At 33.8% G+C, this 26899-nt stretch overlaps 1 protein-coding gene across 48 annotated transcripts in view; it reads left to right on the top strand.

Moving 5' to 3' along the window:
* The window catches only part of nrxn2a (neurexin 2a), a 708141-nt gene that overhangs the window by 251665 nt on the left and 429577 nt on the right, over nucleotides 1–26899 (top strand). For 13 of the 48 annotated variants that reach the window (XM_073934748.1, XM_073934766.1, XM_073934755.1 and 10 more), the window contains 6 exons: nucleotides 2249–2550; nucleotides 9278–9439; nucleotides 13236–13662; nucleotides 15335–15718; nucleotides 17255–17458; nucleotides 22461–22487. In XM_073934748.1, coding sequence (XP_073790849.1) covers nucleotides 2249–2550; nucleotides 9278–9439; nucleotides 13236–13662; nucleotides 15335–15718; nucleotides 17255–17458; nucleotides 22461–22487 — 1506 coding nt within the window. 48 annotated transcript variants of the gene reach the window in all.

Below are 26899 nucleotides of genomic sequence, written 5' to 3'. Positions count from 1 at the left end.
ATGACAGTATTTTGAAAGTCTCTACCTCGCTCATCAAAGCTTTCACATCTCACAAATCAAACCGTTATTTAAAAGTGCGCCACTGTTTTACTTCAGATTATTCCTGACAGGCCGTTTTCAGCCCGTTTAATTGCGCACTCGCACTTTAATTTCCAGACGGCAAGCTTTACATGCATAAATGACCTTCACGATTAGCTGACACTGGAGGAGATTATGCTCATTTTCACTCACCTCTATGCTTCGTGTCTATGAGAAGGGAGCGACTGTGGAAGTCTGTGCTGTAATCCAGTGAGATTTTTCTCCTGTCAAAGGCATGTACAATGATTCATGCTTGCAGCTGTCTTGTACTGTTAATTTCTGGTTCGTTTACGCTTCATTTGAGCCAGTGGCTTTAAAGCTCTCATTAGCAAAAATCACATCAAGGCTTAAGTCCTGCCTCAACCTTTCAGGGCTGTAAAACATGCTATGAGTGTCTTAAACATGCGTTGCGGTTTTTATTAATTCTTTTTTCACTTGTTAATCCTAACGTTTAGCTGCTGCTTTGGTTGAAGGTGTTGATTTTATAGTGTTGTAGTCATGTGACCGTGATGCATGTAATCGTTTTACTTCTGGCGATTGTGGTTAGGCTTCAGAATTCATTAAAGCTGCTCAGTTTTGATTATTATATTGATGTTAAAAAATAATTAAAAACTTGCTTGAACCTTTCTGGGTTGTAAAACATGTCTTGCATTAATTTCTGTTTTATGAGTTCATATTTATCTCTGAACAATTATTGGAAAAAATAATTATATTTTAGCAAATATTGAAGTACTTACATTAAATGTTTAGGCTTGTTCTGTTCTAAAAACGGGGTTTAAAGGATTTAATTTTGACTTATTTGTAATATTTATAAATAAATATTCGAAAGTATCTGAAATTGCTTGTCCTTTTTTTATTATTATGCAGCAAATGTTTAAAAAATAACTTGCATTACCTTTGTGCAATCTTGTGGTCTTTTTTATTCATTTATTTAAATTATGCCAACAGAGAAAAATGCCAAATAATGTGTATTATTCCAAAAATAAGTATTTTTGTTAATCTATTTTATACAGAGACAAAAAAAAAAATGGTTTACGTTATTTTTGCACCATATGATTGACCTGTTGTGCAAATACTCACTTTTTTCTAGTCATTGATTTTAGGAGACTACAAATATCAAATATATTTAGCAATATATTATATGACAATATGTTTACAAAATTTTAAGGTTTTAAAATCCTTCAAATAATTTAATAGTTATCATCAGGACTGATAATGGTTATGAAATATATGTCAGTATAACCCCCCCCCCCCCCCCCCCCCCCCAAAAAAAAAGAAAAAAAATACTTTTGTAATATATATTTTTTTTCCATATAGTTTTTTTTTTAAATTTATTTATTTTTTTAATTAAGGGTTAGAAAGTTAATAAAAAATAATAATAATAATAATAATTATATTATCATTATTATTATTATTATTATTATTATTATTATTATTATTATTATTATTAGTAGTAGTAGTAGTAGTAGTAGTAGTAGTAGAAGTAGTAGTAGTATTTTACTGTACAGCAGTAACCCTACTCCATTCTCAAATATTTCGTTAGGTAAGAGTTGATGTTAGAGGTGGTGAAGTTAGTCACACAATATGTTTATTTGTTTATATATATATATATATATATATATATATATATATATATATATATATATATATATATATATATATATATATTACCTTGATAAACAAAATAAGTAAAAATCATAAACTTACCCAAATATCTATGAGTGTCTTACTACCATTTCATTCATTTTTCACTTTTTCATACTTGAACGTTGACTCTTCTTTTTTTCAGTTTTCACATTTATATGGTGAATCTACTGTAATTTGAACATAATGTAGTAATTTGTGTTTAGAATCTTAAAAGTTGTAATTGTTTTTTTTTTTTTTTTTTTATATAAAACAAACGTTAGAATAATAAATATAAATAATAAATCAGTTACCAAAAATCACAACAAGCCCCAAGTGTTTATTGGAACTATCTGGGCTAGAAAACAGACAGAATGTCTTTGCTTTTTTATGAATTCTCCTCTTGTTTTCACTTGCTCGTCTTGTTTGTTTGTTTCTTGGAGGGTCTATAAAAGACAGAGCATATAAAGAACAGTCAGTTCTTGTACTTTAGTCCATCCCAGCTCTAACGACCATCCTTTACCTTTTTCTATCTCCCTTCAACAAGGCCAAGTGGAGTCAGTGGCCACGTTCAAGGGTAATGAGTTCTTCAGCTACGACCTGTCCCAAAAGCCCATCCAGAGCAGCACCGATGAAATCACCCTGTCCTTCCGAACGCTGCAGCGAAACGGGCTCTTGCTTCACACTGGCAAGTCTGCTGACTACGTCAACCTGTCTCTGAAAAGCGGAGCTGTGTGTCTGGTCATAAACTTGGGCTCTGGTGCCTTTGAGGCTCTGGTGGAGCCATCCGATGGCAAGTTCAACGACAATGCATGGCACGCCGTCCGTGTGTCCCGCAACCTGCGTCAGGTAACGTTCACCTTTGCACATCATGGCTCCATCAGGGGCTTTTTTTAAAATCTTTTTGAAATCTCTGAAGATTGTACTTTAAGTTGTTTTAATGTGTAGATTAACTCTGATGTTAAAACTGCTTTTAGCAATTTCAGCACTGCTTTACAGTAAATAAATTAAATAATACATAAACAAATAAATATTAATTAATAATAAATAATTAATTGAGTTTACCTGTGGAGATAACATCAATATAAGTAAAGAGAGATTATCAGAACAACTGTTTCAGTGATATATTGGTGTTATCGATAACTTTGGGCAATATTGATAACTGGTAACTCTTTATATTTAAATGCTGATAACTACTCTAGATGACAAAGCGCAGAGTATTAATTGGTGGAAAATATACCCACAATTTATCGGCTGAGATGTTTTTTTTTTTTTTTTTACCTCATTGATAACAATAACATTAAATATAAACTAGCTACTTTTTTTATATGTGGTCGTCACAGGGCAACGATTGGTCTGCTGATATACAGAGATTTACAAGTAATTAAACTAATGACAGTGAATAACTAGTAATAATGAATTGTGTGTTAGTGCAACCGTTGCTACAGCAGTTTTAAGTCATTTCAAAGCTATTATTAGCTATGAAAGAAGTGTTTCTTCTGAAATAACTATTGTTTTACATATGATTTTAGCATGAAATCCTGTGATGCCAAGATAAAAAGTGTGATAAAAGGTGCATTTTTTTTTTTTTTTGCAAACCACAGTTGGTGTTGGTCATTCCAAACAAAAGTGAGCCTCCAAAATTCTTAGTGCCAGAATGAGTCATAAACCCAAGAAGGCTGCTTACATTTGAGCACTTCTGGTTGGATTTTCAATGCTTAATGCTCAAGTAAGATACAGTTTGTCACCCTTGACCACAAATCCAGTCTGATATTGCACAGGTACATTTTTGCCAATATCCAAAAAAAATACATTTTAATTTTCTACCAAAAATCATTACAATATTAACTAAAGATCATGTTTCATGCAGATGTTTTGTAAATTACAAATATATACTGAAACATAAATTTTCGATTAGTTATGTGCATTGCTAAACACTTCATTTTGAAAATTCTAAATATTTTCATTTTTTTTAATCCTTAGATTCCAGATTTTTTTTAATAATAGTATCTCTGCCAAATATTGTCTTATTCTTACAAATACATCTATACATCAACAAAAAGCTTATTTATGCAAGTTTCAGATGGTGTAAATCACATGTAAATAAGGTTTTTTGGTCCAGGGTTGCATGTGTTTAACAGATATTCAAGTTATTTTCAAAATGTGTTAATAAAATACACAATCATAAACAAATGTGTGCAAAAAATTTGACTGTATTCTAAAATTCAAGTTTAGTGAACTCTGACCTTTGAATTTATATTAGATCAAAGCCATGTTACCTATACAAGACCAATTCAGTATATAATTTGCTTTGCTGCTGCATTTAAATAAACACCAGTACACTGCATATTTTTACATTTTACAACCTTGCATTTTGAAAATTGTATTTATTTATTTATTTTTTTCAGTGGATTGACTTGCATGGATTAATTGTTCTTCCAAAGAATAATAGTGTGCTAACAAAATAAACATTGTACAATTTGATTTCACATACACTTTAAAAAACAAACAGTCGCATCATTAAAGTTATATTCAGCTTCGTAATAATGCCTTTTGGCTTCTTGTGTTGCTCCAAACAGCCACACATGAGCCAGCAATGTCCTGGATCCTCCAGTGTACTCAATTTAAGTGCTCTGGAATGAGAACAGCAAATTGTTGCTCACTTTTGTATGGAATTTACCTCAAGACAAAGTGCACAAAGCCCTGATTTAATTGGAATCAGATGGTCTCACAGGTGCTTTAGAGGAGCAGCCAGTTGTTTTGGAGCTTGTCCACCTTTCATTGCAAGGTAATATCTAACCCTGATTGCAAAACAGATTCACGTTTTACACCCATGAGTGCTGAGATGTTCATTTCAGCAATTTGCAGAGTGCAAAATATTTCTGTTGTCGCTCTCTTGGAAGGCTTTCAGGAATCTTCTTTTCTGCAGGATTGAAGTACCATTAAGCCACAGGCTGTTCCAGACATAGACAGCGGTGATAAATACATTCCAGTTGTTAAAAACCAGTACGGATGTGTGCGTGTGTGTGTGTGTGAGTCCCTGTTGAAGAGGAGTGTTTTGATTTGGCGACTCCATTCAAGTCCAGACTGCATCGCTCTGTTTTGCCTGTGATTAAATTCACAACGGTGAAAATGTTCCAATTACGCCAGCGAAAAAAATCTGTTTGCACCCAGCAAGCTTTCCATCTTGTGGAGAAGGGGGAATGTTTGCTGTTAATCATTTAACCTAGGAGGAAAAGACTCCCTCCATCACAGCCTTAAATAAGGCAGCGCTTATAGTCGAGGCTGTTTCGATTGTTTTTAATGTGATTATATGATGGAACACACTGTATAGATACACAGTGTGCCTGCTGGCATCTCCAACCGCTGATTATTTCTGCATTTGACTGGCATAACCTTTAGCTCAAGTGTTGCTTACAGAGCCGAGGGCGCACCTTGCATCAGTTAACGAATGAGCTGTGTTTTTTTTTTTTTCCGCCACGACAAATTATCCAAGTACTGAGCTCTCCGATGCCAAGCAGGCGTAAACGAGCACATAACGGTTGTCGACATTCTTGTTTTTGTCATTCATTTACCTTAAATAACGAGCGAGTCGCTACTGCTGCTGTCATTCTTTACTCTAACGCTGCTGCCTCTGCAAGATCCCTCCTTCAAAACCCTCCCCGAACCATCTTGTTTGACAGATTAGTTGATATCTCTCTGTTTTTTTTTTTTTTTTTTTTTGTTTCACTAACACCGAAGCCTCTAAGTGGATTTGTCATTGTTTATCTTCTGCCTTTACCCCTTCAAATACTAACACGAAAACCTCCATGGAATGTGAGCCATCTGTTTGCCGTTGACAGTGTCCAAAGAAATTAGGTAGACTTTAACAGCTATTTTTTTCACCTCATTCAACGGAGGGCGGAGAAATTAGTAGCATTTCTTGGTATGGATAAATTATGATTTAAAATTGCTAGTAAATCATTTTTTCAATCCTTTTAAAGCATCTGTGGAATTTATGGTATGTAATTTTACTCTCCCTCCCTTGTTTTTTTTCTTTTTTTGAAGCGCGCAGGGGTTGGACTCCCTACGGTAAACAAACTGCATTATATGGTAGATATCACATTCTAATTTGTCTAGTTTGGTTTGGCCCTTTCTTTTTTTATCTCTTTTTTATGCTTTTACTGTGCAGAAACGACTAAAGAAAAGTTAAAAAATGGCATCAACCCCCAGGTGCCATGCAAAAGTTCATTTTTTTGCCATTTGCAATTTATGTACATTGTTTTTTTTTTGTTTGTTTGTTTGTTTAACACCACTCACAATTCCCTTCACCCATATACTTATTAAAATGCTTTTTGTTGTATGAGTTCTACCATTAATAACACATCCTATTTGGCTGAGACTCTCTACGGTGGGCATAAACAATGCTGTGAGCTGCTGTCGGCGCAAGATTTCACTCTGGGTCACATTATGGCAGAATCTGTACTGACAAAAACATATTGTTATGCATAATGTAAATTCTAAAATGTATTGCTCCTAAACCTTATCTTTCAAACTGAATTTGTCAAGGTTTTTTTTCACACATCGAGCAATACATTGCATGCTAATTTAAAACATAAACTGCCCAGTGTCAGTCAAAGTAAAAGGGCACAGGGTGCTCTTTCAAAGCATTTAGTAATTTCTTAGATAAAAGAGACAATCAGAAAGAAACACATGACTGCAGCTCTTGTGCAGTGTTTCTGTCCACCTGCTCCATTTTCCCTCATTCTCCCCCTTTGATGTTGGCTTTTATTAAATGTTGCAGCATTTCATACAGAGATTTCGCTGCCCTGTATGATGTAGCATTTAATGATTCTCTTTTTTTTGCTCAGCAACGACACTTAATATGCAATGTTCTCAAACATTGTATTCATATCCGCCATGTAAATCAGGAACAAGAGGAGAGAAGGGCAATGAAGGCTTTTATTGTACTTTTATATGCAACTGCTTTTACTTAGAGGGATTTTAAAGGGCTAAAATAATATTTGTGCTAGGTGGAATGGCATATAAACAATGTCTATATGATATGCTATGCATATGCGATACAAAATGAGTTAAGAACTAGAATCTACTCTGTGTTTCAGGCAGAAGCAATTCCAGCTTTGTTGATTATAATGGGAGCAATTTAGTTTTGACATGTCATGCACTTTACATACAGTGTTACTGTGTTTTTTTTTTCATGGTTGCCAAGCAACTATTAATATCATCCAATTAATGTAAAATTTTGGTGATTTATGTGCAGTTATCAGCTACTTTTTCCTGTGGATTCAAACTTGACCTAAATGCTCAAAATTAAAACATATTGTTATTTTTGAGTAAAAATAACAGTAAACAAAAATAAGCAATATATGAGGAAAAATACAATGTATAGTGTGATTGAATAGTTTATTAATGTATAAATGTATGCTTAAAATAGCAATTTTTAATTTATAATAATTTTTAGACAACATAAAATCAATGTTTAGGATCTAATAAAAATGACTACAATCACAACAATAAAAACGATTATTCTGCTCGAATTAGAAATATACATCAATTTAATCAGTCACTCAAAACTAATTAATTCACTTAAACCCACAGTAAATCCAGAGAAATGTTTCAAGTGGTCTCTTAATGTTTCCCAAAGATGTTTTGATGTTTATACAACCCTTGCTGTTTTCTACATATAACATGTTCTTGAGAATCTTTTCTAATTTCCAGCTCTCGCACACTTGAGTATAAAAAGCTGACCTTGGCCTGACAAATGGAGGTGTTCTGCTTGAGCACAAACACTCACTGTTTATGTGAATTGGAAGTGGAAAATAACAGAATTGGATAAAAATGATTGCAACTGCCATGCAGCTGTTATTAACACTCTGTCCAGGGAACAGAGCAAAGACTGACCTCCTGTTACCCTTCTCTTCCTGTTGCAGACAAAAGTACAAAAATGCCATTTTCTTCATGCATTTTTGTCATTCATTCCTTTAAGTAGCCAATAACATGTGGCACTTTTTTTATCCAGCATGTGCGACATGTTGTTTTTGCATATTACTGGACTTGTGCTTCAAATACAGTTTTGTTTTTTTGTTGTTTTTTAGATAATATGCAGCTTATTTGTCATTATTCACCTGCATAATTTGCTTCCACTGCATGTGTGGGTAGCTATTTCTGTTGTTGAGTGATGCTGTGCATTGATTTATTGGTTTTTCTTTCTATGGGCTTTATTTTCTTCTCCATGTCTTGCTTCTTCTGCTCTTTCTCTCTTATAAAGGTTCAGACAAATGGCGGGTTTCAATTTCAGGACAATGCAAACCATCCACAATTTCCAGCAAACAAGCTGAATTCTTTCCAGCTCTGCCTACTTGTCCACAGTAATAATCACGTTCACGGAATATTTGACGATATTAGAGATGGAATATAAATCCTCTCTGTCTGTCGGCATGGAAACGTCTCAACCCTGAGCATTTATTGAGACTGTAAGAAAACCACCTGTTTTAGATGTCTGCCAGCTCTTCCATGCATCAGCATATAAATACATTATAAGTGACTTTATGTCCTGAAATCGCAGCCCGAGATGTCTTAACCATCATGCACGGCTTGTTTATTAACAAACTTAAAGCTATCGCTATACCCAAACGTATTTCTTTTCAATACATCTCTCTTACAACAATGTGTACAATCCAGTAGTTGATCAGAACTGACCACGAGCATAGTTAAATGCAACCTCTGTTATACTAACAACCATTTTTGTGTCTGAATCCCCCCCTTTTATACTAATCTCGCACAGTCACCCTTTAACATCACTTGCTAACCCACTCAACATATGAGTTGCGTCCCAAATGACACACTATACACTATGCACTTATACACTCAACCGTGTAGTGTATGAGTTTAGTGTTGTCTCAATTGGATCGTTTTTTTTTTTTTTTCTTTAACTAAATAGAAATTTATTCCATTTCTCAGTCGATGTTTAACATTTTCCAAATTTGTACAATAAATAACCAAACTACCAAATAGTTCCTGTCATGAGCACAACTACATTGACCATCAGGTGGTGGCATAACCACTTATGTATAAATATTTTTGCTTGCACAACCCAAAATAAATAAAGTAATCCAACTGCTCTGCTCCATCCGCTACACGAGCTAACTAGTTTTTCAGTGCATTCCTCTTTTTATGCACTACTTATTGCATTTATCATACTAAAATGGCGTAGAATAGTGCAAAAGTATGAAATTTGGGACGCACAGATAGTGATTCCTCTTAGTTCCTGAAGCCAAACACCTCCCTTCCCCGTTTCTCCTTTCCAACACTGAATAGTGCACAGTCCAGCACACATAACAGCATTCTCTTATTCAGAAAGCAGCAATAGCAGACATAAAAATGGGTTAACGTATGCATACAGAACCAGAGGAGCCCCCCTGTGAACCAGTTTTTTTTAATTAATTTCTTTATTTTTTTAGTTGAGAAAACAAGGATTTCGGCTGTTGCAAAATGAAAAGATGTCCCACGTTCCCTCTTTGTTTCTTCCCCCTCTCTCTTTCTCCTTTCCGTCCGTCTATGGCATTTACGCAAGCAGGTGACCATATCAGTGGACGGGCTCCTCACAACCACGGGCTACACCCAGGAGGACTACACCATGCTGGGATCAGATGATTTCTTCTACGTGGGTGGCAGTCCAAACACAGCCGATCTGCCCGGCTCCCCCGTCAGCAACAACTTCATGGGTTGCCTTAAAGATGTAAGTGCATTTTTAAAGCTGTTTTGAATTTAGATCACAAAGAGGACCTTAATGTTCTTTTTTTTTGTGCCCAAGCGACCTGTCCTCTTTTACCTCTTCCTTATCTGTCCTTTTCTCTATTCGCCACCCTTCCGTGCGTGTCCCATAATTTATGTCATGTCCATACCGTTGAAGTTCCAGCTTTACTATCCTGACAGCCAAATTAAAAATTGATTTCCTCTATGGATCCCCATTCGACTGTCCCGGACTCTCCATCTCTGTCTCGTTGACCCCGGACTCTATTAATCACCAGTCTCTACCTGCTCAACCGTACAGTTAGTATCAGTGGCCCTCTTCAGCAGGAGCTCGAGCACTTTCTTATTGCTCCTCTGATAGAGACACGCACACCTCTACGACTTTGTTATGCTTTCGGGAGTCTGTGCCATGTCTTGTTTTGTCTAGTTGCTCCTTTGTTTTCATTTGGGGTTTTTGTGTGGGTACTTTGATGTTGTTTAATACCTCTATGTAGGTTTAACATTTTGATAATGTTGGGTGGTTTTAATTTACAGTATATGTTGTTTAATGTTTGAGGATCATGCTAACTTAAAAGTACAGAACATATGTACATTTCTTGTTTTTGAAATCATATTTACTGTAGTATTTTAGAACATGGGTAGTAGCATGGTACAGTGAACACATAAAAAGTGATGACACATAGTTTATGATGACTTTAGGTCAGGTATGAACTTTTGGTAACATTTTAGTTTAGGCACAAATTGCCTATTAACATTATTAACCACTATGAACTATTAACTATTAGCTTATTATCTGTCTATTATTAAAATATTGGCGGTTTTGTTCTTGTTTTACATCCCTAATCTAGTCCGATAACTAGAGCCAGACTGAATCTGCAGACATTGTTTGCTATTTCTGCACAGAATATTGTAAAAAAAAAAAAAAATCTGCAGATGTATGCAAAATGATTTTGGGAGTATTGTGACTAAAAACTTAATATGGTGAAATAAAAATGATACAATTGTAACTTTTAATTCATGTTTACAGTGCAAATTCTATTAGATCAATTTACTTGGTAAACAAAACGGGTTTCTCATATAATATATCTACTAAAACGACAGAAATTTTTACTTTATAAACTTTATTTTAAGTAAATCATATGAACAATTTTTACATTAGTCAGTAATATTACATAAATTAATTTAAAACCTGAATGAATATAAATGTACACACAACTGAATAAATCGAGTCAATGATAGGATTTAAATCTGCGGATTTTGCAGTGCAGATTCCATGTGGACCTAGCAATAACTAAACCTTATTTGAGCTTTATTGTGCTAAACATCTTATTTAATTCTTAATTTTATTCGTTAATAGCATTAATCATACCTTAAAATAAAGTTTGACCTGCAACCACGTCAGTGTATTCTAATAGAACTTATTCTAATAGTCTAACCACTAGTCTAATGAGAGTTAGTTAGCTTGGTAACACTTCACAATATGGGTGTAATGCTAGTTATTGAATTAGTTAACATATTTAACAATACATCTGTTAAGCATTACTTAATTGTTGTTAATGTTAACTAAACATATATTAATGTGTTATTTAATGCAATAGTTAACATGAACTAATGGTGGACAACAACTGTTATTCAGCATTGCATAATCTTTGTTAATGTTAACTTATTTTCTACAATTACCAGATAATATGGCATTCTGTGTGCACTTCATTAAGCTCACAAACCATTTAAGTTGCCTCCATTTTCCAGGTGAATGCAATTCTTATATATATATATATATATATATATATATATATATATATATATATATATATATATATATATATATATATATATGTATATATGTATATATATATATATATATATATATATATATATATATATATATATATATATATATATATATATATATATATATATATGTATATATGTATATATATATATATATATATATATATATATATATATATATATATATATATATATATATATATATATATATATATATATGCATATACCATATCTTTAAATGTATTTGTTTTACTTACGATAATGTATCATTTATATTTTTTTACTTTAGAACTGCAATGCAGTCCAAAATCCGACAGACTGATTAGCTGTAGGCTATAAAACAGTCATCTAAATTGTTGTCATACAGTGTTATGCCTGGATTTCTTAAATAACACAGACTATATTTGAATTATTTGAAAGTAATTTGTGTTTCCTCCTGCAGAAACGAGTCATAAGAAAAAAGCTTAGTGGCTCAATGTGTTACAACTTACTTATATTCTAATACATTTACTAAAACACACTAATTGTAAAGTGTCACCATTACCATGTTCTGTAGTTCCAAATTTACTTAGAGGGATGTCAAAAGTGGATTATCAAAATAAAGTGTAGCTATATATATATATATATATATATATATATATATATTAATATTATTATTATTATTATTATTATTATTAGTAGTAGTAGTAGTAGTAGTAGTAGTAGTATTAATATTTAAAATCACCAGAATTTGATGGATGTAAAGCAGTTAATAATGTGGAGTTTGACATCCTATGGCTGATGTTTTCTAAAGATTTAACACCATTTTCACTGAACCTTTTGTCTGACAAGGGAACAAAAATCATATACAATTTTGTTCCCAGTTTTGGAAAAGTGCCTGTTCCAGAAAGGTTTGTACACTTTCTAAAGAAAATGAGAATGGTTCTTGCCTGTGAATCGCCTTTATGACAATGCTCAGTTGCTGTTTTTTTGGTTTAAACTGTTGTTGGTGTTGTGGGTTGCTTTTCAATATACACTATCTGATTTTTAAACCATTTTTCTCCAGTCCGAACTATGAGCAATAGTCATAGCGACATGGTTACAGAAATATGAGGGAAGGACATTTTTTATAGGCCCAAACATTTAAGAAACACTGAAATTACAAACCTCTATCTTAATCTGATAGCGAAGCAGGAAGACGTACAGTATACGTTGTGCAGTCTGAGATAGTTTGAAATCTCATTGATAGCTTCCCCCTTTTTTTTTCTACACGCTCTGTGGCAATAATTGCATTTTTCATGTTCCTTCACTCAGAGCCTGGCACCTCTTGTTTTGCTCCTACCTCTCTTTTTATTTTTCTGTCATGATGGCTGACGAGAAACATGGCCGTCTTGTGTTATTTTCAGAGACACTCAAGTTCACACCCAGCAACAAAGCGTCAGTCATCATCTTCGGACAGACAGAGAGGCTGGTGTAAAAATGAAAAGCGTGTTTGCTGTGATGGGCTTATCCCCCCCGCCCCCCATCTGGCCATAGAGAGAGCACATGTGACAGAAACAAAAAACCAACCTTAAGGGGACACAGTCAGCATGCAGGAATGTTATTTTAGGAGCAGTTTTGTCATACGGTGGCACGTGTGGGCTAGACATCATATCATACATTGAGATTTTTCAGTTGACGTCACTTAATGAATGCGCTGTTTATGCGCGCGATTCAGAAAAGCACTTAGCCGCGGCATCGTCAGAGCTAATGTTAGCGTAGGATGATTCATCATATTAATGAAACAGAATATCGATTAGCCGAGGGTTGCTGTAGTGCTCTGGATGATGTCTCTCGGTTTATGTGATCCACTCATGCTTTTGAGTATTTAAAGAGACTGCCGTGTTTACTGACTTGAAAACCGTGCCCTCTAGGTACACACATCAGCTGGGGTTTGTTTGTACCAGTGGGCAGCATACTACTCCATTCCCTCCTGTTAGCATTTAAGCTTTTTTTCTCTCTCCCTGTCCCAGGTGGTCTACACCAATAATGAGTTCAGACTAGAGCTCTCCCATCTGGCGGAATTGCGTGACCCTAAGGTTACCCTCCATGGCGATTTGACCTTCCGCTGCGAGGACGTCGCTGCATTGGACCCAGTCAGTTTCGACGCGCCCACTGCTTATGTAACCCTCCCGCGCTGGAATGGCAAGAAAGCTGGCTCTGTGTCCTTCGATTTTCGAACCACCGAGCCCAACGGACTGCTGTTGTTCAGTCACGGGCGGCCGCAGGGTTCAAAAGATCACAGACCAAGGGTGGACTTCTTCGCCATGGAACTGCTGGATGGATTCCTCCACCTGCTCATGGACATGGGCTCCGGGAGCATCAAGATTAAAGTGGGGAACAAGAAGGTCAATGATGGAGAATGGTGCCACGTAGACTTCCAGAGAGAGGGCAGGAAAGGTCAGGATATTGCAAGATCAGCACACACATTATTGCTAAACCTGCTCTCGCTTTGATTCCTACTCTGACGCTTTCCTCTTAATCTCTGCCGTTAAAGCACTGCCTCGTTCTGCCCGCTTAAGGTCCATCTGATATGCATACTTCACAAACTGCTAAATCACTGTACTCTATTTCTTCTACCTCTCATTACCTCTCATTACTGTAAGAGCTCAACTCAAACACACTCTCTGCAGTTTTAAAGAAGCAGGCCCGCCGTGGGATTTAGCAAATCCCAGGGGAAGAGGCTGAAGACCTTTCCACTAGCTGAGCTCAGGGGAAAAAAGGGAAGAACAGAGGATTGTTAATGCTAAATTAATGAAATCTCAATTTTTTTAATAACTTGTGACAGCTATTGTACAGCAGCTATACTGATTCCATGAGTTACTAAAACGATAGTCTTCAGGGATCCCTAGTAGCGGCGTTAATTAAATTAGTTTTAGTTAATTATTAACAAGGCTAGTCAATTTAATATGTTTATTAAGTGCTAGTAGAAGCCCCCACAGGACGTCATGATATAAATATCTGTGTCTGTCTGTCTATCTGTCTGTATGTCTGTCTGTCTGTCTGTCTGACTTAAGTTCTAGTTTACATTCAATTTGTTTTTCTTTTAATCGATCTATAAGTTGACATTCTTTCCATCAGTATGACATTCTGGCTGCGTCCAAAACCGCCTACTACTCATTAGATACTGTATTTGATTTTAAATGTACGACTCGGCCACTAGAAAAGTATGTTCTGTACAGTATGAATGTGAGCAGTATGATTGAAACTCGGATGTACTACATCTGCCGTTGTGTCAAAATCACGTGATCTTTCCACATGAGTTGCATTGCACTTCACTTCCTTTCATGAATTTGCTCGCAGGGTATCATAGGATATCGCAGTCGGATGCACACTTCATAATCTCGCTGGAAGTAGTTGGTCATCCGGGTCCTTCTAGCATACTGTTTTTCGAATTCTACACATTCGGACATACTACTCGGTTTTTAGCGTACTAAATAGTATGGAAGTATGAGATTTCAGACGTAGCCTCTGTTATTCTATGTACAGTTTAGCCTATTGCTCGTATTACTGTCTGTTAGTTCTTTCAAGTCATTCTGTCTATTATTCTATCTCTCTGTTTTATTCTCATTCTATCTCCTGTTCTTTTATCTATTGGTCTGTTGTTCTATCTTTCATTCTACAATTACCGTTCTGTCAATGTGTTCTGTCTATTGTCTTTATTCTATTAATCTATTTTCCTATGTAGTTAGCATGTCATTTTTATCAATCTATTGCTCCTTCTGTCAAACTTTCAGTCTATCCATCATTTCGTCTTGTCATCCTGTCTATTTTATGTCATTTCAGTGCTAATCTATTAGAAATGCATTCCGAGATATTTTTTAACAAAATGATTATTATAGTAAACCCTAAAACTAAATCCTCTGAAAGATGTTCAAAATTTTTCAAATAGGAAAGAATTAAAAATAATGTGTTCTAACTTTCAGCTAAATATAAAACCCTGCATCATAGTTCACAATTTAATTACCTAACATAACATATTACCAATAAAATTTTGACAAAAAATGAGGCTAAATTGTAAACAAACATTGTGCTGTTTAGGCTCACCTCTGCTTCATTCACTTTCTCCAAGGCTCCATCTCCGTCAATGGCCGCAGCCTGCCCTTCTCCACCAACGAAGGGAGTGAGATCCTGGATCTAGATGGTGAAATGTATTTGGGGGGTCTGCCGGAGAACAGTGGGGATCTTTCTCTGCCTCCAGAGGTGTGGACTGCCCGCCTCAGGCTGGGCTTTGTGGGCTGCGTGCGGGACCTCTTTGTCGATGGGCGCAGCAAAGACCTGCGGCGTTTGGCGGAGCTTCAGAGCGCTCCGGGTGTCAGCAGCTTCTGTACCCGTGAAACCCATCGGAGGTGCAGCTCGGAGCCCTGCGTTCATGGAGGCCGATGCCGCGAGGGCTGGAACAGACACGTCTGTGATTGCACTGGAACTGGATATATGGGCCCCAACTGTGAGATGGGTGAGGAAAGTAGGGCTTAAAGCTGTAGGGAGGCAGGATTAAACATTGGATTACGTCTCACGGTTGAGACGCGTTCTTTTAAAGAAGAGCAAAGCTTCAGTGCTTCGCTTGTACAGTTTTATATTGAGATACAGCTAGGCTCCAGCTCGCTTCATCAGATCCCACCTGCATAGACCCTTGTTTGCTTGCAATGTGTGGTTTCTAACTCTCTCCTGCCCTCTGCTGTCTGGCAGTAAGAATAACACTGTGGCCACACAGTGTCCATTGTAGACATGCTGTTGGTGACTCAGCAACAGTGTACTTGGTGATATTTTAATTGCAATGAGTATCAAATTCTATAATTTGTATAACTAATTATAAATGAAACTAGTAAATGTAATTATAATGAAACAGATATAGACCCTTAGGCCAAGATTATAAATTGAATGATATTTTACTTGTAATTATATCTTTTTGGCTGATTAACAAAAGTTTATCATCTTATATCTGTTTTTACTGTTGCTACTACTATTGCCTCATAATAATAATTATATATTATATTCATATATAATTACATCTTAAATAAAATCTATAGAATTAAGCAATAGTAGTAGTACAAAAAAAGATACAAAAACAAAACCTTTGCTCAAGTAACATTATAATCAACAGATATAAGATAATAAACTTTTGTTAAGGATAATGTAATTGTTTTATCATTAAAAACATACTTTTTAACAGTAAAACAATTACAAGTTGTTAGTATTAATATTATTATTATTAATAATAATAATAATATTAGAGTAATAGTATAGAACAGGGGTCACCAATCCTGGTCCTGGAGGGCCGGTGTCCCTGCGGGGTTTACCTCCAACTTGCCTCAACACACCTGCACGGATGTTTCAAGTATACCTAGTAAGACCTTGATTAGCTTGTTCAGGTGTGTTTGATTAGGGTTGGAGCTAAAATTAGCAGGACACCGGCCCTCCATGAACAAGTTTGGTGACCACTGGTATAGAACAACATTTCATAGTTACACAGTAGTTATAATATACTAATTACTACTAAATAATGCTATTAATATTACTGAAAGATAATAACAATTCATGTAAACTGTACATTTTAGAATGTAAAACTATTACTACTACTACTACTACTACTACTACTAGTAATACTACAACTAAAATAATAATAATAATAATAATAATAATAATAATTAATTACATAAAATAATGTAAAATGTAAAAATAAAGTAATTATTAAATGATATACTGTAGCTGTTATTACTGTTACTGTGACCATGTAACTTAAAATGAAATGTCTTAATAGCAGTAGCAATTAGTTACATTTTATTTGGATTCAAATACAATGCAAATCCCTGAGTTTATTAAAGAGTAATTAAAACTGAATAAAAATATTGATAATGTTTACATTTACTTTGCTTTTTAACATTATATAAACATAAAAAAATACTGTTTGAAAAATGCATACAAAAATATATCTTTTAATTTTGCATCCTAGTGTTTGCTGACCTGTAGTGTCTTGTTCTGCCTCTTTCAGAGTCTGCAGTGTTGAGTTACGACGGCAGCATGTTTCTGAAAGTCCTGATGCCTCACGCAGCTCACAGCGAGGCCGAGGACGTGTCTCTGCGCTTCATGTCTCAGAGGGCTTATGGTCTGCTCATGGCCACCACCTCCAAAGAGTCCGCCGATACCCTGCGCCTGGAGCTGGACGGGGGAAGAGTCAAGCTTACCGTCAACCTCGGTAAAACCACCAGACTCGAGGCTCTTCCCAAAACACATTTCACTCTCATTCCTCCATCTTTATCTCTTTCTGCTCTTCTTCTTCTTCTCTCTCTCTCTCTCTCTCTTTCTTTCTCGCTCTGTCTTTCTCTCTCCACCTGTGCAGCCTTCAATGGCTTTCACTTCTGCAGCTTTCAGAGCAGACAGCCAGAGAGACCAGATCATTTAGTGTCAAACACATTGAGTTAAACTAGGGGAGACTGAGGGGAAATTATATTGTTTTACCTTTTGAATTTTTCTATAACTTTATAATGTTTAAATATAATATAATATAATATAATATAATATAATATAATATAATATAATATAATAATATAAATCTCTGTATTTTAAAAGGTCAACTTCAAAGTAAGAATATGATATGAATCCTGCACAGTATTCTTAGTTTTTATTATTATTAAATTGCTTACATAATGAGGCTGAGTAGTTTTGTCTTTAGGAATAATATGCAAGCAATTTAGAAATCTTAAATTGAAAGAAACACTTTTTTAATATAAATTGCTTTAATATTTTGTACTTAAAACAGTGATCAAGTTCAAGTTCTTTTATTTATAAAGCACATTTAGAAACAGTCCCAAGACTGACCAAAGTGCTGTATAAGTCAAAGTAAAATAAATAGGAAGAAGATAAAAACAAAAACAAGCCAAGAGAAGCAACAGAATACATTTAAAAACGAAGCAGTTAAAAGAAATATTAAAATAATAAAAACAAGCCAAGCTAAATAGGTACTTTTAAAAATATTTTAGTGTTTTTAACTACATTTTATTTTGTGAAATATTTATAAATGTAATTAATTTCTAAATGGTGCATCAGTTTACTATAACTAAAACTATTGTAAAACCAGGAAAATAAAATCATTCAGGGGAGCCATATTTCTTAGCCATAAAATTACCTAATTATTTACAGTTAAATTTTTTATTGTAACCAGTTTCATTTTTACATCTGAATCAGTGATGTCCAAAGTAGGACCTGTGGGCCAAAGTTTGCCCATGGTAACCTTTGATTTGGCCTGCCATCCCTCTGAGAAGAGAGGAAAAATGATAGGGATGGTTTCTAGATTGTCATTTCATATTTAATATAACCCTTTGTTTGCTTTAATGTTGAAATATTACTGAAATTAAAGGTTTCAATTTAATGGTGTAAATAATTCAGATTTAGTTTAAATGTACATACTGTGACTTGACAATGCAGAGACTTTGGTGAGCAAAACAAATCAAAGGCAGATTCTGCTTGACTAGTGTATTCAGCACTGAACTCCACTGTGTTAAAAATGTGATTGTTTACAGTATGTCCTTATTGCAATAAGTTACCATTAAAAAGTTATACTGCATTAGTTAATACAATTTAAAGTTTAATGTTTTCTATTTACTTATTAATATTACTTATAAATTAAATATTAGGACATACATTTGGAAATTATCCACTTTAATAAGATAGTTTGGTATATTTACCTTTGGCCCATGGCTCATAATGATATTTGGTTTTTGGCCCTTCATATGAAAATGTTTGGGCATCTCAGATCTAAATCAATTGACTAATGTACAGTATGAATATTTACTATAATTGTTCTACACGGTTCTTTATATACTCTGTTAAAATAATCCTGGTTGCCTTAAGTTTTTAAGCTGAATCAAATTAACTATATGAGTCTATTAAACTTATATTATGTTAAACTGATTTAATGTTCAGGATGTAATTTGAAGTAGATTGTCACATTTTGTCAAACTTAAACAGGGTGAGTAAGAAAAGGTTCACAAAGTGCTTTACAACCAAAGAAAAACAGGTCAAAGAAAATATATCATTAAAAGAATGCTTGATAAAACAAGTTAAAAATTCAAGAACAGAAATACCAAATGTAAAATCAGCTCACCATATTGTTAATTAAAAGATTGACCAAAAAAGATGTCATTAAATATTTTGTAAAAAGTTCAACTGACCCCAGAGTTCTCAGTGCTAGAGGGAGAGAGTCTCAGAGTCTTGGGGCCACAACACAAAATGTGTTCTGGGAATGGCTAAAAGGTCTTTACCAGAAGACTGCAGAGAAGTGACCTTAAGTATATAGGGAGGCCTGACCATGCTGAGCTCTATATGTAATAACCAGAATCTTAAAATTTACTCTAAAATTAATAGGAAGCCAGTGTAGAACCTTAAGCACAGGAGTAATGTGCGACCCTCCTACCAGTGTTGGTTAAAACCCTCTCAGTTGCATTTACAGTGTAAGAAAAATTTGATATCAAGTCAAGTTGAGCTTTATTGTCATTTTGTTCGATGTGTGGACATAAAGTGGAATGAAATGTTGCGCCTTGCAGAACCACAGTGCTACATAAATAAATATAATCATAAATATGAATACAAAACTGGACATAAGAGCTGTTTTAAACCAATACATAACTAATATAGTTGAGTGGTAATCTAATTATACTAACTATGCATATACTACATACTTAAACCATATAAGTCATATATAAGACATATGGATGATGAAAACAAGTAGATTCCAAAATCTATAAAAAAAAAAAGAAGAAAAGTAGCAATGTACAGCCATATTTTTTCCTTTTTTAAGTATGAATAATGATTAAAAAAAGTGTTATTAGCTCTGTGATGTCAGAAATGTATTTTCCCCTGATGTCTCTCAGCACAAAAAGCAAAGGTTAGATTCTGCACAGTCTCTCACTGTCCGCTGAGCTCAGACTGAAGCTCCGGTGGCCGGCCGTGTCTGTTTATAGTGTGGATTACAGACCGTGTCAGTGCACATGAGAGCGGGATCTGAGCTGGTCAGTGTGACGGTGAGACGCTCTCTGGCTGTCTGTGGTCACTCTTCTGTAGCGGTTGACAGCTGAGAGTTCACCACAGACAAGAGCACTTTGCATATTTCTTCTCATTATCGGTCTCCATTTTAATTTGATTCAGGTTTTTTTTTTACCGTATTTGATGATATGCTGCGATGAAAACTTACATTAGCAATAATACAAATGGATAATAAACACACTATAAAAAGGATTTTTTTATGAAAATCATTCTATATAATATAATTGGAGGAAAGAAACAATTTCAGTGGGGGTGTAAAATTATGTTTTATAACTGTAGTTTTATTATAACTTTAAACTTTATTTTAAGTCGTTAAAAGAAGGACAATTTAAAACACCAAGCTGAGTTACCCATTATCAATTGAGTTGTCATTAATATATTTATTAACATATTTATGTGCAGATACTTTGTATTTGTACTCTACAGTTGGAAAAAAAAAAAACTTGGCGCCAGTCTTTAGTGTTATTTCAATGAATACTGTTGTTCATCCAGAATGCAGTAAATTAATCATAATTTACTGCAGAAATGTTTGTAATGTAAATGTTTAAATTTAATGAATATTATTTACCTACAATTGTTTTTTTAAGTAAAAATTATTATTATTATTATTATTAAATGCTTGTGCTTGTTCATCTTGTAAGCGAGCATATCAAAATAAGTTTCAAATAGAAGTACCCAAGTATTTGTATTTGTACCCCAATTATACAATATGCAAATATGCACCTATATTCCTCACCGTCTATTGATTTTAGAGTTGTTCCCAATTAAAAAGCTAAGCTCCCTGCTATCATCACGTAAATATATTTTTCGTATTGCTTCCATATTTTTAATCTGTCTATAAAGGGTGGCAATTCACATTAAAGAGTCAATCCTACTTATGTACAACTCATATCACCGAACCACCAGAGGACAGCTCTTGCTCTTTTTTGTAAATCTGTTCTGCGTTTTTTTTTTTTTTTTGATTCTTTCATTATAGATGCGTGTGTGTTTAAAGTGACACATCTGTTATTTAATGTAATCAAGCTAAAAATCTAAATGAGACATTCAATCGCTGCTCTTTAATCAGAATGTTTAAATTATGTAGTGGAGAAAAGATTATTGAGATTTGATAAGTTGATTCATTTTTTTATAATAGATATTAATTTTAATAGGTTAAACTCTTATTTGTTTGCAGCTTTGTCTATATGCTATCTTAGTAAATAATAATTAATATTTATAAAATACTAAAACATATTACTGACCATTGAAACTGTTTATTTACAATAAAACAGCTCCAGATGAACAGATTTAGTAATTTGGGGATTTTGTAGGGGGTGGGGGATATCCCTTATTTTCACATACCAATGTTGACAGGTATGAGTATTTAAAACTTACATGTGAAAGGACCAAACAGTACAGTATCTAATTATTCTCCATTATGCGCCTTTTTTTAGATATTTTGGTCACACTTTACAATAAGGTTCATTAGTTAATGTTAATTAATGCATTTACCAACATGAACAAACAATGAATAATACATTTACTGTATTTGTTCATGTTAGTTAACGTTAGTTAATGAAAATACAGTAGTTTATTGTTAGTTCATGTTAACTCATCGTGCATTAACTTATGGTAACAAGCATGGACTTGGATGTTAATAATACATTAGTAAATGTTTACATATGATTAATAAATGCTATACATGTGTTGTTCATGATTAGTTCATGTTAGTAAATGCATTAACTAATGAACCTTATTGTAAAGTGTTACCGATATTTTTATTTTTAGGCGAGGCTCTACCGATTCTATTATTCCGTCTAGCATTGTGTTTTTGTAATCCTGAGCTCTTGGCTGATGGTGCAGTCGGCCCTCGCCTACAGTCATACAGACATCACCCACATACAGGCCAGAGGCAAAGCACAGGCTAAATCCAGCATTTCATCTGTATATACGGAGTTCATAAATTGTAAACCATGGCCAGCCGTGCTTTCTCTGCCCCTGCTCATGCGGTGTGTTTGCTCTTGTAGAGGGGCCGATCTGACTCTCATCTTGTCCCCGGATGGTTGACTTTATGCAAAACCTGTTTGTCTGTCTGCAGATTCAACCTTGAAGGATGTGGTTTTGAATTTTCCTTTCCTTTCCTTTAAATCTCACCATCTCACTCTCTCTCCCACCAGATTGTATCGGGATAGACTGTAACCTTAGTAAGTGATTCTTTTATCTGCAATGCTATTTTTGTCTCTTCTCCTTCTCTCCTTCTCTCTCTCTCTCTCTTTCTCACGCTCAGCCTAAATTCATCCAAAGTTTCTTCTCCTCCCCCGTAATCCTGTCTTCCTGCACCGTTAACACAGATTTTCTTTTTGAACATGTTCCCAGTTTGCATCCGTCTCTCTCTCTCTCTTTCAATCTCAATCTCTTTTGTTCCGCAAAATATGCCGATTTGCTGCGGTGTTTGAAATTAAGCATAACCATCCCAACAGTTTCCATTTCAACACCATATGCTCTAGTCTGTTTCATGTCGCTGTGGGACTCCGTTACGTAAGGAAAATGCGATAATAAAGCATATAATAATAAAAGGAGGAATCGTCATTTGCCAAATCAGGCGTGAGGTTGAGCATTGCCTGTATTTGAGCTCTGTTACATCCATGCGTATGTGTTGAAAACAGCGCAGTCCTCACTGTTTGCAGGGCACTGATGCTGGAGGTAAGTGTGTGATTGAGATGTGCGAGATGAAATCGCCACAGGTTGTATTTGTGATTTTGTGTGCGTGAATGCGTGTGTGTTGGTATGTGGGTGTGTGTGTTTGTTTATTCTGCTGTGGGACAGCAAAACCTGAGATTTTTAAATTGGATGATTAAAAAAATGTAAATAATGTAAATACATTTTATTTGTAAGGCACTTTTCCTACATACATGCAACTCAAAGCACTTCACAATAGGGCTGTGCGATATGGACAAAAGAAACCTATCATGATTTACTGAACAATACCGGGATTTCGATTTTAATCACTGTATTGACAAACAGACATTTTACATTATAGGAATATGAAAAATATTTCTCAAGGAAAACAACAACATGTAACATGTCCCTAAAACAAATATAAAGCACAAAATAAACAAAATAAATAAATAAGCAAGCAAGCAAAGAAAGAAAGAAAGAAAGAAAGAAAGAAAGAAAGAAAGAAAGAAAGAAAGAAAGAAAGAAAGAAAGAAAGAAAGAAAGAAAGAAAGAAAGAAAGAAAGAAAGAAAGAAAGAAAGAAAGAAAGAAAGAAAGAAAGAAAGAAAGACAAATTGTCTCTTGAACTATTCCAGGCCCACCTAGTTAAACTTTTCTGGACTGGAGCGTACAAAAAATCGTGCTGTGAGGCGATTTAGAAATCATGTTCAGATTTCGATATGATTTCAATAAACGCACAGCCCTACTTCACAAACATACTTCACACTAATATCAGGTGAATATCAATAACATTTCGTAGTGAAAATGCAAAATTATGTTTTTGTATAAGTGCAAAAATGCAAGTCTTTTTTCTGTAATGGGTATTTGGGTTCAGGAATAGAAACTATTTCCTGGTTTAGTATTAAAACAAATGAGGTCTATGGAAAATCACCACCAATTTTTTACATTTAATGTGACTAAATGTCAATAAAAACAATAAGTTGAATTGTTTAAGCAGTGAAAAAAAGTATTGTAATACAAGTTAAATACACATATTTAATAATCCTTAGTTTTTGGGTGTTAGTTATTCAAATATTAAGGATTATTATAATTTTATTGGTAAAATTACTTGGTGAAGATCAGTACAATATCAGTTGTATTTTGAAACTGTGAAGTTTTGCTATACTACACTTTTCTGTGGAATCAAAATTACATTTAATTTAAAGAGCACATTGACATTTCCTTTTAATTATCAATAACATTTTCTCTACTTAGTCTCAAAAAAGTATTTTATCTAAAAAATATACTTAAGGAATGTTTTAAAAAGTAATATATTTGCATGATCCAAAATTGAATGTTTATATCATTACTCCCTTCTTCAGTGTCACAAGATCCTTTAAAAATCATTCTAATATGCTAATCTGATGCTCAAGATGCATTTCATTGATCTCAGATTTGTAAAAAAAAAAAAAAAGATCAGTCAATTGATTAATTATCAATCAATTCATTGCTGAAGATGAAGTTTTGAAAAGTTGCTTAAACAAATCATTTAATCTGTACTGTCATGTTTTATTTGCTCAACAAATGTATGAATGTCTTTGAACATACAGTATAAACCTTACTAACTCTAGACATTTCAACCTAAATGTATTTATTTATTAATTTGCTTGTTTGTTTATTTATTAGTTTGTTTGTTTATCTTTCTGGTTTACTGTTTTATTTGTTTGTTTATTTATGTGTTTTTTCATTTATGTTTGGAGTTTATTTGTTTATGTTTGGAGTTTATAGGGTGTATAGCTAGTAGACTGTAATAAATGTAATGAGGAAAAGTTTAGGTAACTAATATTTTTATGCTGCTTTAACTTAATCAGGTTTCAACAAAATATTTTAAGTTATACAAAGTTTACAGATTTTTTTAATCAGTGCGATTTGACATAAATTGAGATGACAAGAAAAGTTAATTACATTCAACAAAAAAGATGTAATGAAGCAATATTTTTATAGTGTAGAGGTCACTGCAACATGTTTTTGTTTACGTTTCTATGTAAATCGTCACTGTACACACTCAGAAATAAAGGTACCCGAGCTGTCACAGGGGCGATACCTTTACAAAAGGGACAAATTTGTATCTAAAAGGTTCATATTAACACCTCAAGGGTACAAATTAGTACCTAAAAAGTACAAAATATAACTTTTGAGTTACCGATATGGACCCTTCAAGGTCAAATGGGTACTTTTTGAAAAGATACCACCCCAGTTACAGCTCGGATACTTTTATTTCTAAGAGTGTACTGTTTGTATCTGCTACAACAAAAACAAAAGACAGGGCTACAGTATGTGACTTCCTTTTTCCCCTTTGTTTGAGGATTAAAGCTTTTTCCATTTCCTTAAGAAATTGCAGAGTAGTGAATATACACCATGTACAGTATTTACATGTATACAAAGTAGGCGTCTAATTGTGCAATTTGTCTCTCTAGTACTTCATTAGTCACAATGTTGTAGGTGTTTGCGCTTGAGGAAACAGTTCCCAAAAAAAGGCATGAAATTTTTTTTCTCTTTGTAAATTTTGACATGTTCACCATTCAAATGCGTCATCGCAGATTGTTCATTCATCTGTGGAAATGACTCAACAAATTTGGATTTGTGGAATGTTTTGGTTCTAAATGTTTAAATACTGCCAGTGAAAAATAAAACACAGATGCATCAGACAATGATTCATCATGAGCTGAAAGATTGAATGATTCATTACGCTGGAGCTTTTAAACAGTAAGCAGACCCACAGTCAGTCTGTGCCTGCGGTTTATCAACATTTACACATTTTGAGCTCTTTTGTATTTATTTCTTGGCTTCTTAGATTATTTTATTTCATTCAATTATTCCCTATGGGATAGAATTCACAGATTATGGCAAGTGAAGCTAATAGTTTCCAATAGTTTTTAAAGTGGTTTCATGGTGAATTTCCTGACTTCTAAATGATTCCGATTTTTTTTCTTTTATTTATTGTTTTTTTTTTACCATTTTTTGTTCTTGAAATAAAATAAATTGCAACTAAAATGATACATACAGTAAATACACAAAGCTAAAAAAAATGTAAGGAAAGTGGAAAAATAAATTTTAACTTTTACTAAAAGCTACAATAGTGTCTCAGTGAGATTAAAACTAATCTATGGATTAGTGCTAAACCAACCATTCAAAATAAAAAAAAACATCTCAAGATTTTAGCCAAGTAATGAATAAATAAATAAATAAATAAATAGAACAATTAAATAAGTCAGATTAAAGTCATTATGCAAGACTAAATGAAAAGCAAAAGTGTTGAGAATAAACTCCAAAAATAAAGTTGTTATTTTTAAAGAAAAATAAAAAACAATGTTTTTAAAATGAAAGGTTGAAAAAAACTCATTAAATTAACAGTAGAATTGTTACTTAAAAAAAAAAAAAACATCAGACAATTAAAAAAATATATATGTTTAGAATAAACATTCAATTTAAACAAAAATAAAATAGTTAAACTCTGCAATTTTTTTAAGATTAATGTAAATGTTGACATTTATACATTCCTGTTTTCTGCATGTTTCAGCAATTTTTTTATTATTTGTTTTTATTAATGGTTGGCCCTAGTCCTCTTCCATATATAACTAATGCACTGTATACTGTACAGTGTTTTTCAACATGTCTAAAACCTGAAACAATGCCTAAAACATTCATAAAACCATAAAACTAAAATCATTTTTGTAACTTGAAATTAAAATAACATTAAATTAAATATTTAAAATTCTTACACTTTATACAATAAATTAATTTAAAAAAACTACTATAGTATATCTACTGATTTGATATACCATCTCTACTGACATTGATGTAAATATTGCATTTTTACACCTTTGTTACCATGACAGCATTTTGCCTAAAAATATTTAAATGATTGTATATTAAATTAACGTTACTATAAAACCTCAA

The sequence above is a fragment of the Danio rerio genome, chromosome 21, assembly GCF_049306965.1.
Source record: "Danio rerio strain Tuebingen ecotype United States chromosome 21, GRCz12tu, whole genome shotgun sequence".
Lineage (NCBI taxonomy): Eukaryota > Metazoa > Chordata > Actinopteri > Cypriniformes > Danionidae > Danio > Danio rerio.
The sequence above is the reverse complement of the archived record's forward strand: the minus strand, read 5'-3'. Positions and strand labels throughout refer to the sequence as shown.